We start from the raw sequence: 19,684 nt of genomic DNA, 5'->3' as shown, positions 1-19,684 counted from the left end.
GATTCTTCAATACAGTAATAAGAGTATGTATATATACGTTCTTTCGTAAAAATATAATTAAACTTTATGTGCTATTAATATTTCTAAATAGATATTATGTTATACCTATACAGATGTGTATGTTCTGTATGCACTATAAAAAGAATGTAATACTATAGCCAATATATTATTAATAGTTTTGAATTTTAAGGACATATATTAGATACATGTCACTTTTGAAATATATGGATAAGATTTTTTACCACAAAATTTTACCCTTATCCGTTCAGTCTAATTTAATTTTCGGTCAGCCATAGATTGCATTTCGTCATGATTTCATCTAATTAATTAATTTCAAGTAGATATATATATGATATATATATATATATATATATATATATATATATATATATATATTTTCTTTTAAGGTACCATATAAGTGAAATTTCAAAAGTATAGTATTTCGTATTTCTTAAGAAAGCATTATGGATTTGTCATCTTGTTATGTGACGTTTTAGTTTTATTTTTAACTACAAAACACACTGGTATATTCTTATTTGAAATGTTCGTTTGAATAATAGAAACTGATTAAACTGCTGTAAACATACAGAATGTTCGAAAAGAGGTGTTAAAAATTTTAAGGCGTGTTTAACACATTAAAAGAAGACAAATATCAAAAATGACTAAAATTGCATTTAAGACCTCGTTTCAGAGTTATTAACCCGCGAAAGGCAAATGGTTTTTGATGGCCGTGAAAGACGAATCCAGGATAATTCTGACCCATAATAGAATATCTATTGCTAACTGGTTTTGAGGTGAAATTTTATGCAAAAACGTATTTTGAACGCCATACCTACACTTTATTTCTTTTTCATTTTCTATACACCTGATACGTGAGATAAGTGTATTTTATATATGATTCTTACTAATAATTTTATTACATTTTTGACATCATGTACTGTATTTAGGGTTAAAGTGACTCTAAACCACATTCGTCGTACAAGAGTTATTAATTATTGTAAAAACGCCCAAAATTTGTGTGAAATGTGCCTACCTCAAGACTTATTTTCCTGATTTTACTATACCTGATCTGGCTAGTGTATATCGGGAGTAGATTAAGTCCGAGGTCAGACACATTTCACGAGAATTTTTGACGTTTTCTTAAAATTAATAATTCTGAAACGACACCTTAGACAAGAATCGTCTCCTAACATTGCTAACACCAGTCGTCGAGCACATTATATGTTAACTGTCATCAACACTTTTCTTTAAAAGTTTGTCCTCTTAAACAATTCACTCCAAATGTCATTCTAAAACGTTCATAGCACTTCGTGTTCTGTCCTATTTTCCTATTCCAGAAATAACGAAGACACACAATTACCAAGTTGTCGCTTTTCATATAAAAAGGTCTACCTTAGTATTTCCTTCCTGTTTAATAAAACTTTTCTCGAAATCAATTCTTTATAACAAGAAAAAACGAAAATTCCTTTTTGAATCGCAAACTGTGTCACCGATCATCGTCAAATCTGTCAGACACACAAAGAGTGCCGCGAGCACAGTGGAATTGTTAGGACCGACGAAGGTAAGCACAAAAGAAACTGGACTATAGACGTGGGTCCATATTGAACAAGAAACCTCAGATAGAAAAAGCTGGTACGTGCGAAAGATGATTATCATCGCTACGAATCTGGTTCTCGTAGCTGTCCTGATCAGCGTGTCTATTCAGCGTCGCGACGCATAGTTCCACGTTTGACTGCATACGCTCAAGCGTTGCGCGAATCGTTGCAGTTGCGAATGGTGCAACGATTCACGCTGCGCCGCTCGATGATACTTTCCCATCTGGATGCTCGCACTTGGGCTAATCGAGTTCAAGCGAATCAAAGTGACTGCCGAAAAAATGCTGTGTTGCTTGAGCTAGACATAATCTTGCTCCATGGAGTTTTGCAGACCCGATTTGTGCGTTCTCATTACGTTAAACCGCATTAAGCGTGCAATATTGGTTGCACGTCATTTACGTAATTCCATACGACGCACGCTCAGTTGACCGTGCAAAAAGAGAGATGTAATATCCTTTTTATCGTATAAGATAGTTCAGGTAGTATGTATATGGGAAATTAGGGCAAATTGATACATCTCTTAGTTTTCAGTTTTTGCAATTTTTAATAATATAATTTATGCTTAATGAATAACAAGGTATATTTATTAATCGTGTTAACTATTTAATTTTCTCAGCGCTGAGTTGTACAACAGCTCTGCTAAAGTATTTCATAAGCGCACAGGGTAAAACGCATTCTTACTGCTTTCTTATGTTTATCTCGTGTATACGAGCGTATATGTATGCATATGTGTTCATAGCCAAAACGGAATAGCTGTGCGAGAAAACATGGTTCATAGGCCATAGTGAAATACTGTTGTTTTATCGTATGTATGAGTTCATAGTGCATATATGGTTTGATTACATGTAGGTATAGTAAAATAAAGTTTGGTTCTTCCCTTTTATGAAGTACACGTGAAAATGTAAATAAATATAATACAGTGTCATGAAAAAAAATGTTACCTTAATTAATTAATTACCACATTATTGAGCAGGTTAATGCTTATTTGAGGTATAGGTATTGTTATATTTATGAAGCATATTTGTATGACTACTCTTTACTAATCGAAATATTTACATTATTTTAGCTTAGTTAGTATTGCAATTATAATCAAACTTGTTTTGAAAATGTAATCTTATATAGGAAACACATTGAGAAACGTATCTACTTAAAAACTATGTGACGGTCAATGAAAGTGCGTAATCCTAAGTATGAGAGCTAAAAGTATCAGTACTTTTGTCCAAATGTAATTAGCAGATCTGTGCCTTTTATACAGAGGAGACATTTATCAAACCTTAGATTAAAGAACTTACAATTACTTTTAGAAATGGGTAGTTAAACGATCACTTTCGAGAAATATATACATGTGCAGGCGAACCTGAACAATCTATGTACTAACAAAGTGTTGGAAGTGTCGTTATAAATACTATCTCTGACATTGCTCGAAAGTTTATAATTAACTTCCTCATTCAGCTTCGAATCATGGAGTATAGTAATACAAAGCACGAAAGAATAATGACTGCGGTAAGCGTACACTGTGTAATAGCAAGGCGTTACACCTACGCCTACACATCTATAGTTCTGAGATACACTTATGTAGCTAAAATAAAATAAGAAATGCACGAAGAACATATTTACTTATTCGGTAACAAAAAGAATGATTTGAAAATGGTGAGTGGTCATTAAAGTCTCTCAGAACCGGTCGGAACTCCTCAAAGTTCGAATAAAGAAATACATTAGATATAAACTTTATTCGCGTAAGTATTCATCTGTGACGTGACGAAACTTTCGATCGCTCCCATTTCAAATTTATCCCCCTAGGATCTGTGCAAGTATAATAACACCGACCAGAGTTCTAGAAATACTCGTATTCCAAGTCGTTCTAACTATAGGCATTTCCAAAGAAAACCTAATCCATTACATATATACATATACCTGCGTAGGTACATGATACTGAATCATGCATGCTTTCTCTGCGGGTGTCTCTCTCAATAACCCAGAAGTGTTTTAAAAAAAGGTTTCGCGTGCTACTTTGATACCTCAATCGTTATTGCAGTAGTGATTCGATTATCCAAACACCAGATAAGGTTAGTTCATACATATCGATGGCTTAATACACAACGCGCGCGGGCGCGTGTGTGTGTGCGTGGATGTGCGTGCTGCATGACATCTTAGCTCGAACTGCACGAACTCTTAGCTCGCCTTCTTCCCTTCCAACCGTCTCTTTGGTTTAGTTACTATAGCATATTTCATTTGTAGTGTTTGAGCTTTCTTCACATAGAACACTAACGTAAATACCGTATCACGTCGTGTTGTTTCCTTAACGACATATTACAACATACATATGTAACATATGTGTAACATATATGTATACATCTACCTATTGTTTATAATAGTTTTCTAAGAAATACACTTATGTATATGTATATTAATCTACATCTAGAGTCGTAACCCCTAGCATGTTATGATTTCATTTATCGTAATAAAATCGATACGAAAATTGATTCTATAACTGTTTCGAACTGATATACAGAACTGTATATAGAACCGAAAAAATAACGGTTATAAAACCGATATGAGTTCTGACGTAGAACCATAATAAAATTCTTCGTAACTGTTTGAAGTACCGAAATCGATATTATAACAGTTCTCAAGCCCTGATATTATGTCATCGATATGAGTATGTATAATGCGCTTAAATACGAAGTGACACTGAAACAGTTTCGTTCTGACAAATATGATTGTCAGTAAGTAGTAAAATGCTGATCGTTATACAGAATGAATCAGAAAATGCGGGAAATTTTTGGACGGTGGATCTACATACATAGACAATGAAAGAAGCTTATAAGTACATTTGCTCGAAAATGCTTACTTTTGTAATGCATTGCGTACAGCGCAACATTCAAAACGCGTAAAAAATAACAAAAACGTGGGACACTTTCGGAGAATAGGTTTTAGTGATGCCCCCTTTAAGATACATGCTCCACTCATTTAAAATGCTGGAATATATCTGGCAATGAGCCTAGTAGGATCTTTAGGAGATAGCACACCGTACAAACAAATATTAGTCCAGTGTTTTATGCAGTACGAAATAGCATGTAACTAAAAACCTAAGCGTTTTCGGACATGTGCACGTTTGAACTTTTTTTATTGTCTTTGTGTCTAGAACTTATTCAATAAAAATATTCAACATATTTGAAAACATCCTGTATAACGCCGTGTATCAATTCAAACACATTACATTCCAGACTTGTGACGACTGACAATTCTTGGTAAAAATGTTTTCTTTGAGTTTATAGTTTCAGACTCTAAAGTTCTTTAAAATATGAATAGACAAGTTCGTAAAATATCCAATATGGTCAGACAAAATTTAGTACATGTATATAGAGTGTTTGACTACAGATGTCAGAAATTTAAGAGGTAATTTTCTGACTTATAATTATATTATGTAGTGGATTAGGCAACCATTAGAAAAATAAGTAACCGTAGTCAGGATTTTATTCGTAAGAAAACGTGTCGATTCTCCTCGCGACGCCGCCGCCGTTCTTCCCGTTTCGCGTCGCTTCCTTTTTTCGCGATCTGCGCGCCACGCGGTTCAACCACGTCTACCCACATTCAAGGGCCCCTGCCCCACACACCACATGGTCATGCCACTACAATTATTATAATTATTAAATATTATTAGATGTAGAAACTAATTCGGTGTCTTTTTAAAGTTTTATCGTGTAATAAAAAACGATACAAAGTTCAGTGTTCAAGATATTCTTCATTACTTTCGATAACTTTGTTCCACCTTTCAGGTCATTTCCGAATACCTTCACGAAAAAAGATGACCACAGTTATAATTGATTTAATTTAAAGGCACCAAATTAATTTCTACGCCTAATAATTATATACATTCACTGATAATTCTGGTGAAATGTGTGTGACTCGAGACTTATTCTACTAACTTCGCTGTGTGTGACTTAACTATATGTATGTATACTTGACTAATACACGCTAACAGTAGAATAAGTCTCAATTCAAACACATTTTACATGAATTTTAGGCATTTCTGCAATAATTAATAACTTCATAATGAAGCCTTATACGACATTTCCTCATTCTTAATATTTTAGTATCTAAAAAAAAAATTCCTTAGAATTTGTAATACCTGTTATTAAACATCTTATATACTCCAACAACAGACAGATTGTTGCACGATTTCATAATATATATTCGAATTTTTTGTTAGGTTTTAAAAAATATTATACTTAAATCCATGACTCAGAATCGTATACTATATCAGATTACATTAGTTAATGCAGAAATTACCAACTTACTTTTGCTACAAACTGTTTGTCATGAAAAATAGGAATTGTAAACATTTTAATGAAATGAAGTACTAAAATTACTTACAATTAGTGACGGTTAAATTCTACATGTAACGGTCTTAATAATAGTTTCCTGTTCTAAAAGTTAAGAGTACTTATTCTTATCTGAATTTTTAGAAAACATTCTTTTTTATAAAGACGACAATGAAGGTACTCAACACTTTGAGCTGAAGAACGCTCACTTTATAAAATTACTTTCTTATGCTAAAACTTATTTTTGTCTTATAACAACATATTAGAATGAAAACAAAATAATAACAAAAACAGCAGCAATAATCAGAAACATTTAGCTGTCCTAACAATGAAAGTCAAGAAACTTACTAATTAAACTGGAAATTAAGGCCAATTGCAATCTAATTAACATTGAACCATTCCTTAAATTTTGCAAGCAAATGACAAAATAGTTTTAATAATAACAAACATTTTATTCTGCGATAAATAAAATAAAAATTAATTTTGTAAATAAAATGAATAAATGCTTGCAACTGGGTAAACAACACTGTGAACGTTTAATAAAACAATTTTCAAAGAATATTTTTTGAAGCTATTCTGAAGCTTTTCTTGAATAAATCATCCTTTAATTATGCAAACTAGAACACAATGTTCCATGTAAATATTAGTATCAATTATTAATAGCTTATTAGGGTCGATGGCAGCTATCAAAATAATAAAAACTGAATATGTAGTTCTATTTAAAAAAATGAGACAGAGTATCTTTTGGACTTTAAAGAGCACCAATCAACAAAATTGTTGTACCCTAAATAATTGGGACCTGTCAACTGTTTAATTAAAAAAAGAAACAACATGTCAATATCTACAATCGTTTTAGAGAAAATAAATCGTAACACTTTATATAAACCATCCTATATTATTGTAAGATTATTCGTAATAATTAAAATCCGTTGGGAATGCTAATAGAAATTCCATAGTAGGTAATTGCAGATCACACAAGGCAGCTGTGACAGTTTTTATAAAACGCAACAGGGATTACAGCGCCGCATCATTAAATACGGATTAAAGAATGGAACTCGATCGAGCGCGACGCTTTCATTTTCATATACCTCGTTCACGTACCATGCATTCCAAAAATAATTACACTAAAAAATATTAGATTCCTAAACGTTCGGAATTGAAAAAAAAATAATACTAAATTGATATATCTATACATTATAATTTTCTTTCATTTTTACGTGGAAAAGTCAAATATAATCATTAACACTGACTGGCATATCATGCTTACTTATGTGATACCTTTCTATATTTACATAATACTAAGTAATATTAAGGGCCTAGGATTAGATATGTCAGAGCAGAGACATTACCAACAAAATTAAGCAAAAACATGAGTTTACGGGTATGTACTTTTCATCCTTGTATTAGAAGATTTTGAGCTGGGAAAGGGCTCATTCGATAGAGGAAGGCTCAATCAAGACTGATCGAATTATGATTTAGTCAGATTCTGATGATGTTCGGTGATATGAGTATTCAAAGTAAAGCAAAAACTGACAATTCAAAACCATAAAATCGACGCATTTTTACGTAAGCTAGAGATTTTTCTCCACTACAGACGCCGCCTAATTACGAGGCCCGTGATGCCCAGATTTGGCACGCGAGTTATTAAGAATATCCTCCTCCACTACATTTACTATTGCACGAGCCGCGTGTATCATTCATATCTTACTTACAAGAAGTTCCGTGAAAAGTCGCTTCGAGAGAAATTGTTGTGGCACTGTGGCATGAACAGTAGATGGGCTCGGCGCTCCGGACCACTTCGGACAGCTTTGGACAGCTTCGGAAAGAAACTTGAAACCACTAGCTTCAAGTCATCGGCAAACGGCACAAGTCACACGCGATCTTTTCGATATCCTAGATATCTTCACTTTCCGACTCGGAAAAAGACTCTTCAGTGAGATCCCCAAAAATTTTTATGAAATTTTGAGGAATGGGTCTAAAGATTAAACAATGACATTTTGTGGAATATCTCGTAACAATGCGTATTTTTTATGAACAATTAAATTAAAACAACTTTATGTACAACATGATACAACCAAGGAGGCGATTCTACATGTGACAATACACTGAAAATAAAGAATGCCATTTTTTATAAGATGCTTAACTTCTGAGAAAATTGAATTTAAAGATTCATCTGGTATGTATATGGAAAAATAAGGAGTGCCAACGTCACGATAAGTACTGATACAACCAATGACATGTTCTAGATACGATACACAGTCTGGAAAGAACTTCTGTTAAAATATTTAAATTGCATGTAACATTACTTCATAAATACTATAATTTTTATATACAAATTTTTATTTATAAATCCATATATAACTGATATGTTTGAACTTCGTATGTACACACGATATGTACTCATTGTAGAGAAGAATTGAAATATATTTATCACATACGTATTTATAAATGAAACTTGGTATAAAAAAAATTACAATACTTATAAAATAACGTTACATACAATAATTTAAATATTTAAAAAAAAGAGAAAATAAATTTTCCATGCTAGATATCAAAACCAAGGTTTGCCACTTACGAAGAAACGATCATCTGCGGTTATCGAACCGTCTTCCTTGAGAAATCTACTATCTTTTAAACATGTCTATAGACTTGTTTTAATTGTTCATAAAACATGCGTATTGGCACAAAATATTTTATAGAATGTCATCGTTTGATCTTCAAACTCGTCCCTCAAAATGTCACAAAAATCTTTTGATTTTGAATTTGACCGAAAAATCTCCTTTTATCATAAGTCGGAAAGTGAAAATATAAGGATAACCGCGAAGGTTGCGTGGCTCGTGGCTTGTGCTGCTTGTCGGCAACTGAAATAGTTGAATTCAGCGATTCAAGAGTGAGAGAGTAAGTAACATTCGCTTTCTCCCTCGACTTTCCGAAGTTATCCGAAGTGGCCCGAGGAGCCGTACTCACATACATGCGACTCATGTAGTAGTGTGTGTAGTGGAGGGGGAATCACACAGCGGATCCATCTTGCATTCATTTGGCGGCCACATGTCTATACAGTGAGTGTAGAAAATGTTCGTACACCGACTAATTTCGGGTAATATATTGTGAAATTATAGTATATTAACTAATTTTGTATAAACAACGAGTTTGTACATATTCTGAGAAGTCTCCAGAACAAATACAGTGCAAAAAATCAGTTGGTTGAATAATTTGCAAATGTTATCCAGAAAAAAACGAAATATTGTCCGAAATATAAGAGCATTAAGTATTTGTACAACTGCTACATTTTTTAAAACTCATTAGAAATTCATGAGAAAAACGTGGAAATTATATTTATTTGACAACGAAAAAATAAAATAAACACTTAAGTTAAGTTGATTTTATAATTGCTGCGACTCTTCTTGGCATTGAATTTACTAATTTCGCTGTTACGCTGAATGGGATCTTATTCCATCCTTCCATAAGAGCATTTTTAAATCTTTAGAGGATATTCGATGTTTTCTGACGTGACGTTCCAAGTAGTCCCATAGGTGTTCGATGGAGTTAATATCAGGAGATTGTGGTGGAGTTTTTATACATGCTTGCGTATTATACATATAATATCCACATCCTCGTATTGTACGCCGTATGCTCTGGATCATTATCGTGCATAAAGATAAAATCATCTTTAATGCCCATTTTTCTGCACTGGCAGATAAATTCCGTTTCAAAATGTCAATATAAACCCAGTGGTTCATTATTCCATCAATAAATTCTAATTTTCCAACACCAGCTGCACTCATGCAACCCCAAATGAGTACGGAACCTCCGCTGTGTTTTACTGTAGGTCGTAAATTTTCTAGTCTCAGTTCTTCATTTTTTCTTCTCCATATAGTAGAGTGCCCATCAAACCCGACAATATTAAATTTACTCTCGTCTGTAAAAATTACTCGGTTCCAGTACTCCATTGATGTGGTATTATTATTTGCGAACTCCAATCTTTTCTTCCTATTTGCGTCACTCACGAAATATTTTTTACGGTCTACCTGACCGAGGTACTCCTGACTCCTCAAAAAACTACGTACAGTACTGACCAAGAGATCAATATCTAAATTATCTCTAAGGTGCTCAGCTATTTTTATTGCACTTATCCTTGGATCTTGGTTTACCATTCTAATAATCGCTCGTTCTGTATGTTGGTTAATTTTACGCGGACGTCCACTTTTTGAGTTGTTTTGCAGCTTCTTTCGTAATCCGTATCTATCAACTATACTTTGTATAGTTGAGCAAAGTCGGTTTATAATCCGCGAAATTTCCAATAAACTTTTGCACTGATTATGCAAATTAATAATAATTTTTCTTTCTAGCGTACTTTCCCTACGTTTTCGTTCCATTTCCAACGACAGTTTCAAATAGTACACAGTTTCGACTTTGTCTGATGTTTCTAAACATACTGACGATGCCAATCATAACTAGTAAACAATCATGTAAGATGTTTACATTAAAAACTCACTTGCAGATAGTTCGAAATCAGAACTGTACGAATACTTATTGCTCTTATATTTCGGACAATATTTCGTTTTTTTCTGGATAACATTTGCAAATCATTCAACCAACTAATTTTTTTGCACTGTATTTGTTCTGGAGATTTCTGAGAATATGTACAAACTCGTTGTTTATAAAAAATTAGTTAATAAATTACAATTTCACAATGTATTATTCGAAATTAGTCAGTGTACTAACACTTTCTACTCCCACTGTAGGTAAAACTATTCCTCTAACGAAAGCTGTAGCTGCAGATAACGACCAAGCAATCTCGAAAAGTCACGTGACTACCCTAGATCCTTAATCCTTATTACACCAAATGTGCCTGTCAGGTTCTCCCGTTATCAAACATATGCCGAAAAAATTGAGAAAGTCACAGTTACCAGTCGACAGTCGCGTTAAGTAGTTGAAGTGACAAGGGCTGATTCATTGCGACAACTAAAACTTCACAACTAGATATATAATAAAAAATGTATTACAAATCTTTAATTTGTAATAGGTAGGTATATCATGACTTAATAAAATTCCTAAGTATTTATTTTGGTAGTTTCTATGACATCTGTAATTTGTAAAGGCGTACATACTTAAGTAATTTTGTTTAAAACTAGTAGAATAAGACAGTAATACAGTGACTATATTAGTGGATAGTTATAAACATAGAATGTATATAAATATAAATTATGACACAATAATGAAATCATCTTACTGTAACAAAAAATATAGATCTAATTTAGCAATGAAATAATAGCACAAATATGTAATATAAGGGTTATTCCAAGTAAAGTGATCCAATGTTGTTGCTCGCACATTTTAAGAAAATTTAATTTATTGTATATGTTTAGGCTTATTTTAACCTGATCATTTTTTATATACACATAGGAATCTTACTTGTAACATGGCGATCGCTATTTTCTTCGATTTCGAATGTTCGTGGAAATTAAAATATCTCAATATCTATTGGTCATAAACACATGGAAAAAAATTTATGTTTCATGAAAAAACAAGCTACAATTTTTATTCTATATACGTTTTGCTTAAATATAACTCTAATGATCGAAATCTAAACCTGGTTCTGCCAATAAATAACTGGCTTCAACCCTAAGTCTAAGGCTCGATCCTTTTTTTACCTACAAAGCCTCAAATATTCCAACTTCCGTGATTTTCACAAAATTTAAGACAAAATATCTCCTATGGGGGACCAGATAAAATTCTCAAATTTGGGTACTTATTTGTATTATATGTGTATATTATATACCAAGAAGTTGATCACTGGGATTCAACTGGAAGCAAAATATGCAGCAATAAAAAATGGAATCAAAGAAGCTCATTCGAAGGCCGCAAAATACTTTTCGTAGAATTCTTTTGCCTAAGTATTGTAATTATCGGTAGATTTCTGGATAAAACTAAAACTATTACAGCAATGTAAAAGTTATGTGACTGTAAGACAGCACACTGCACCCTTAAATCTTAGTTAACACATGTTTGTGAAGTGAACTAGTGGCCGAATTGTCGAAAAATATTAATACCCTTATAATATTCAGATTTTGTAGTATCTAACTTTGGAGTTTCGATAAAACATGATGTTGATTTTACTTCTGTAGGTGGAAGTGTAAAGAAGATATGAAGATGGACTTAATTTTTTTATACAATATTATGTATTTTTTAACACATCAACAAATCCATCTCGTAATTTTCTACTGTAACGTGCGTAGCGCGGTCGCGTTGGTCGGCGTTGGTTTTCTGCTCAAACACTACGCGCGTTAACAGTACATTCGACAATGAAGTAGAGCAGTTACTTCACCCTCGATTATAGATTAATTACTATTGTGGTTTCGTTTTCGTCTAATCCTATACAGGACCTGTAGTGTACGCTTGTTCGAGGAAGGATGGAGGCTTGTTTGAAGGTCTGATTATTAAATATAATGTATTGCGTTTGCAATATTAAGATAGGTAATATATTCTGATGATAAACACATTTTAAAAGAACATTAAACAGGAAAGTCAAGTAAAACAATAATAATAAAAGAATTACAATCATAAAAGAAATGAAAAGAATGTACAATGATGGACTCACCAATCTACTGGTTACTTCTTATACAAATTTTATATATCTCCCTGAATTACTTTATCCGATCTTTATTCGATTTCCAAAAACCTGGAGTACTATAGACTGAATACACCTGGAAAACTGCACACACACACACACATACACACACACGATTAAAGATATTATTACTATATTATTAAGCCGAATACTATATTATAGGATAGTAAGAAATAATCAAGAAAAAGAAAAACTGTTTGAATTCTAGAACTATTTGAAACTTTAAACAATTTGAGATTTTAAAACTATTTGAGATTTTACGTGCGACTATGAGTCTATTCACTCCCGGCTCACTGCACTTTTGAGTGAATCTCTACTCGAAACTATTGAGAGAAAACTGATAGAAAACAGGATAATTAGCCCACGGGCCCCTCGTCGCGTACCTCACGACTTGTCAACGAAGAGTGTCGAGGCTTGGAGCACTCGGGCGGGACCCAGGCTGGGCTAGCTACCAAAAAGCTGATGCTGCATTATTGTAACTTGACGGCAAGTCGCGGTCGCTTTCACGAGGCTCGCCTGAAATCACACGTGTGTGCATGGTATACGTGTTCTTTTGATTTCTGCACTCCTCAACCAGTAGGTTTGGTAATGCTCTCAACCATTCTAAATTTTGAGTCTACATTCTTACATACTCGCATTCATTCGCACAATAGTAATTCCGGATATATGTATATAAAAATATGTATATGTATGAAATATAAAATTAAGGGGATAATAATACAAAGATGAACATTATAATTTTACCAATGAGGCAGTATTTCGGCAACGATTTGAGAAATATTCGCAAAACTATTGTTCATATGGAAATAACGGGAACGAATGCAATCAACAAGGGATTGCCCATAACACTGTGTGTTGTTGATGCATTCGTTGTGAATGGCAATTTTATTATTATTAATTTTATTGGAGAACCACTGGGCGTCCAAAGATTCTACATATTAACCGGACGTCAATATCGGGTTGCTGCAACGGCAGCTCGTTGCAGGATTCGAGAGATGTTCGCGACTTACTTTATGCTAACGTCAAATATCGGGTGGCGACCAACCGTCGCAACGACGATAATTTCTCGTGGGAAAGGAAAAGAAAAAGAAAGAAATTTTAATCGTTACGGAACGTAACACTACAAAAAAGTCTTAAATCATTTATGAGGAAAACCTGTTAGATTAAAAAACATTTTAGTTTGAAAATGGCGAAGCGATATTTGCATATACTTATACTTATGCTGTTTCTAATAATACATAATATTTTCTTCTACAAAATAATAGAAAATAATGAAATGAGTTGAACTAAATTTATCACATGAACTAAATTTAATATTTGTTATAGATATGATATCAGTAAGTGTAATATTTTAGAGGAATTTTTTCATAACACTCCCATCTTACCCCGCGTTTCCATCATATATATTTCTTTAAAAAGCATAGGTGTAGATTAGTATATCAGTAGCACTTTGCACTCTTCAAATGAAAATATTTGTTGAACTAATAACTTTTTGCCGTAAGTGGTTTAGTAGGCATGTTTTTGTAGAAAGAGTTGAACTGTAACGATTAATGTTTTAAAAAATATATGATTCAATTTAAAACAATAAAATTGACTTTTATATCTGAACCTATAAAAAAATTAGTGACATCAGATAATGTCTTCCTCAAAATTAATCAAATTTGATCTAACAAGACTTCTTCATATTACCAACATTAATGGAATTATTAAATTTCATCTTTTTCTTACTATATGAAATAAAAGCGAAATTTTTATAATTAAACATGATATATAGGTAAAAAATAACAATTCAAAATATAACGTATAATATATAATATAATGTACTAATTTATTCATGTTTGTTCTATAATTTAGTGATATTAACTTAAATTAATAGCTATTATTCTTATTTTCTGTTCACAGGCAACCGACTGGTGGTTAAATGATATGTATCTCTCTGTTCCTCTGGCTTTACCAATCAACAGCAATCCTGGTCTAGCAGCAAGACCAAAACAGTTTGGTAATCAGAAAGAAGCTGCCGTATTTCTCGCAAGATTTCTAACAGAGTTGCTTAACTACCAAGAATTATTAGATAGGTAAGAGTACCTAAATGTTCGTGTACTTTTAATTTACATTTCATATTTACAAGCAAACGTAAAGTTTTAACATTTTCACGAAATATTAAGGAAATATCTGCTTTAAATACAAAATCAAAATAACCTTTGACGTAATAATAATACAGAATTAGAATGTTTGGATTACACGAAAGAACATCTTGATTCTAAAAAATCATGTAGATATGTAATTTGCTTGGTTATTATTTACAAAGCGATCGCGCTCACCATACGTATACATGTATATGTATGAGGGTATGAACTATTTCCCAGAGAAATGGGAAATTAATACGGAAAAAGCGAACCGAGTTTTACTTGGTTCAAATAATCGATCAGAGCCGAGTACTCAAAACAACGAAATGGCTCGAAAGGATCGAGCAACTTGAAAAAGTTGAGCAGCACAGTTCGATATTCGAGCAAATTTCAGATTGCTACAGCTTGAGATATCGTATGTATGTCATACATGTTTTAGGTGAATGAATATTATCAAACAACCTGTTATATCAAATGTGATAAATGTTTCAGATATTAATGGATGTTTTCCTAGATACAATATACACTATACAGGGTGAGTCACCTAACATTTGTACCTCAAATATTTTTGTTGTTTTTTAAAATACGTCAAATATCTCAAGAAGAAAGTTAAATGGTTCAATGGAACTCATACAATACCAAACGAATTTTTGTTTCTTTTTGTCATTTTTTTAGAGATATCAAGATCAGCTCCGTTTTTTAAAATGGAACCACCCCTGTTTAAACACTTACAACGACAGTCCCTTTCATTAGGAATTCAGTGACTATAATTATTCAAGGTCATTTAAGGTCATGGACAGAGAAAACCTACAAGATTTAAAATATAAAAGCAAAATACGTTTATCATGAATGAGATTTGTAAACATATTAAGGTATCTCTAAAAAAAATGACAAAAAAAGCAAAAATTTTGTTCATTGTGTGAGCTCCATTAACCCTTCAACTTCGTCCTTGGGGTATTTGGTGTATCTTTAAAAACAATAAAGATATTTGAGGTACAAACTTTAGGTGGCTCATCCTGTATATTAAAAAAAGTTATGCAGTAACAAATTATTACTAACAATTACTTCCTACGTTTAATTTGTTTTTGACTATGAATTCCGATGTAATAGAAGAGCTGCCTATGTATTATCTATTAACATTCTTTTTTTCTATTAACATTTGCTAACAACATTCTTTTTTCAATTTTCAGTTGCTTTTCTACTTCTTTCATAACGTTGTTTTCGGCTTTTGCGATTATTAACAAAAAATATTGATATATACATACATATACATATAAATATATACTTATCCAATTATAAATATACATAATTATGAAATATTTGTAAATGTTTGCAAATTTTTTATTTATATTGATATTTCTATCAACAGAATAAACCACTTATTACAAATATATAAAATAAAAAATAAAACCTCGAATTGCGCTGCTTAGCTTTTTCGAGCTGTTCAATCCTTTCGAGCCGCTCGAAATAATTGGAGTTACCCAATTCTTTTGAGCCGCTCGAATAAATTTAGGCTACTTGATTTTTTCGATCTGCTTGGTTCCTTGGAGTACTCGGTTCAAATCGGAAAGCCAGTCTTGGCTCTGTTCGAATATCGAGTTATTAGAATATGCGAGTCACACCCCTACAAGGTCAGAACAGATTACTGTCACGTCACGTGAAATCACGTTACGTATTATAACAAATTTGTTTCGTATTAGGTACAGCAAAATAAGCCTAAAACAATGGATAAACCTCAGCTTGCACTGTGGGTTTCCTGTAGTACGTAACGTGAGTTCACGTGACGTGATAATAGTGTCTTCGCACCCTACTGTCATTCATTGTTAGCTATAGTCTTCAGTATACGTATATGCAAAAGAATTTCGAATATTGTTTATTATATTATATTAGGGTTTAAGTTAGGTTACAGCTGATTTAAAGAAAAAATAACTGCATACTGTAGGTACTGAATATTATAATACGATACATGTCATCAGTTCGAATCTGATAGCTATAGTCTAAGGTGACTTTGTTTTGCTCCGCAAATCGAACTGTTTAAAGACAGTGTTCTGCGTAAGTCGAAGTGACAACGTTCTGTGCTCTCATTTTTTGTTTTCTCAATCTACTTTTAACGCACTTCTCTTTTTACCTCGTTTACCATCGTCAAAAATTTGTGACATGCCGATTACGCTTCCATCGATGAATTTTTTTCCTCAATTGATTTTGATAGAACTTTGTCTGAACTATCCTCTAACCAAGCAGTTGATATTCTTAATACCTATCTAAATACTGCTATTGACCGTTTTGATCCACATAAAAAAATTCGCAAATCTAAATGCCCATCTTGGTTCTTTTCTGAACTAATTTCTTTAATTAAAGCTAAGAAAGTAGCACATATGAATTATAAATCTTCCAACTCTACGTTAAATTATTTGCAGTTTCGTAAGCTCAGATTTGATTGTAATTACCTTTCGAGGCAATGTTGGCACAATTTTGTACATAATATGGGAAACAACATCCAATCAAATGTTAAGGCATTCTGGTAATTCAACTATTACGAAACGGGACGCGAGCAGCTCGAGAGACCGGTGAGGATAGACATATTTCCAAAGAATATAGTGGTTGAAGTGTTAGTTGGTACAACGGACGAAACTGATGCGAGATCAGTGAGCCGTTGGGATTATTGTAGACGAGAATGAACCTGATGTAAAATCAGAGAGCCTCTGAGGATAGATGTGCTTACGGACGAAACTGATCTGTGATCAGTGAGTTGCAGGAGTCTGAGTTTCGTGAACGCTCCTGATGTGAAATCAGAGAATCACTAAGATCTGTTTCACAGACGAATTCAAAATAAATTGAGGTGCTATTAAGGAGGTTGGCAAGTTCAAACAGACGAACCTGATGCAAAATCGGAGCTGACTTTACAGGTAGCTGTAGGATGCAGACGAATCTGATGTAAAATCAGATAGCTGCTGCATAGATTAACTTTCGTGGACGAACTCGAATAAATCGAGGAGCCACTAGGTTGGATACAGCTTTCTTTGGAAGTAAGGACATGCGGACGAATCTGATGTGGAATCAGAGAGCCGCAGGAAATGTTAGTAAGTCTCGTAGCTTGTTAATTATTCATTCAAACAATTTGAGCTGCTGAGCTATATCATGGGGATCTGTCAACTTCGAATGAAATCGCCTATGGTAATTATAGGTTTGAAAGCAATCTAGTCAAATTGCAATGAATACTTTAGTGTATTCTAAAATCACTCTATACGTACAGATGTATAGTGCAGTTTTGTCGCTTAACGTGTATGATCTTAATGCTCGGTATTAACGTACTGGCGATGCAGGGACTTACAGAGTGGTCGTAGAAATTGCCAGCTAGAATTTATGCCGACTTGCGGATTCTATGAGGTTAAACTATAGATTCGAAAGGGAGTTTTAGCTCGATCTAACTGAATAGCAATCAACTCTGACGAACTTGACTGTCAACGTAACGATACTGTTCTAAATTCGTTAGGGCTAAAATCTCGGAGTTTATATAGACCGAAAAATGAGTGGTGATTCGTTAGAAATTTCCACATAAGAAAATTTCTCACGGTTGGTACAGCGTCGTGGTTGCTACCCAGTTGCTCGGAGTCGCGCTCCCATTAAGATAACGAAAAATGAAAGTGCTAGGGCGTTTTCTTTTAACAACCTATATAAAATATAAGCAACACCTTTTAAACGATGACAAGTCCATAGCCAATAATTTTGCAAACTTTTTCGAATCGGTTTATGACGATGATTCAGGTTTCGCCCATATAATTTCAATTTCAATGTTGATCTCGAACTGAATTATCTTAATATTAATATAGGCGAAATGTATGACTGTATTGTCAAATTAAACATTCATTTCAATATTGGAATTGATGCTATACATCCTTTACTTGCTACATTCTGTATTTTTCCACTATGGAAAATTCTGTGGATTATATTCCATAAGTCTCTTTCATGTGGTGTATTTCCCAAATTATAGAAAATATGTCTCATTTGTCCCATCCACAAAAACGGTGATGCCTCTAACATTAAAAATTATAGACCAATTAGCATTCAGAATGTCTTACCAAAAATTTGTAGTCAAATCTGGAGTTCTACAAGGATCACATCTGGCGCCCTTATAATTTATTTTGTTTATCAATGATATTTATACTTATTTTACTCATTGCTTCTATCTGTTATTTACAGATGATCTTAAGATATTCCATTCAATAGATAGCCTTGCAAGTCATAGACTTATCCAATGCAATATCAACAATCTAATGCTTTGTTATCCATTTCTCTCATGCCAAATTGTCTCACAAATATAATTACGTCATTTCTGGTTGCGTTCTACCATATGAATCCAACATTAGGGATCTCGGTGTAATGTTGTCATCAGACTTCTCATTCACTGCTCACATTAATAAAGGTACCGGTACTGCATTCAAGACTCTAGGTTTCATCTACAGAAGGTCCAAACTTTTTAGGAACGTTAATACGCCAAGATTACTCTATTACTCCTTGGTAAGACCTCATTCGGAATATTGTTCTATTATTTGGTTGCCATAGCATATGTTGACGAACCGACCGTTGTTCGTATCAACGCGTTATTTCGCGGAATTAATTTTGAAATAACTAGTTAACTCTATCACGAACGCTTGATAGAGGAGTCGTTCCCACGAATCGGTTGGGACTTTTTCGGAGATGTTTAAATGACTCGTTAGTCTTTCTCCTGATCGGTTGAATCGTAGCCTTATTCGTTCGAATCGTTTCGGTCTTCGTTCGAATCGTTTCGTTTCGTTTCGTTGAACCGTTTCGTTGTTCGTTCGTATCGTTTCGTTTCGTTTACTGATTTTTGTCTCCGGAGTTCGATTCCTCCTCAGCTCTTCTTCTCCCGATTCGCGCGTTCGGGGGTGTCAAAGTTTTTGGGCGTTGACGAAAGCTCGCAATCGATTTGTCTATCGACCTGAGGAAGGAGGATCCCCAGTCGCTCCGATAGGGGTGGAACGGCTC

General features: G+C 33.5%; 1 protein-coding gene across 1 annotated transcript in view; it reads left to right on the top strand.

Annotated features, from left to right (window-relative positions):
* The window catches only part of Chat (Choline acetyltransferase), a 137,183-nt gene that overhangs the window by 94,688 nt on the left and 22,811 nt on the right, over positions 1–19,684 (top strand). Inside the window, exon 3 of the mRNA XM_076387686.1 lies at positions 14,454–14,626. Coding sequence (XP_076243801.1) covers positions 14,454–14,626 — 173 coding nt within the window. The remainder of the gene's footprint in view (positions 1–14,453; positions 14,627–19,684) is intronic.

The sequence above is a fragment of the Calliopsis andreniformis genome, chromosome 2 (genome assembly GCF_051401765.1).
Source record: "Calliopsis andreniformis isolate RMS-2024a chromosome 2, iyCalAndr_principal, whole genome shotgun sequence".
Taxonomy (NCBI): domain Eukaryota; kingdom Metazoa; phylum Arthropoda; class Insecta; order Hymenoptera; family Andrenidae; genus Calliopsis; species Calliopsis andreniformis.
Note: the sequence above shows the minus strand (reverse complement) of the source record. Positions and strands in the feature narration are given on the sequence as shown.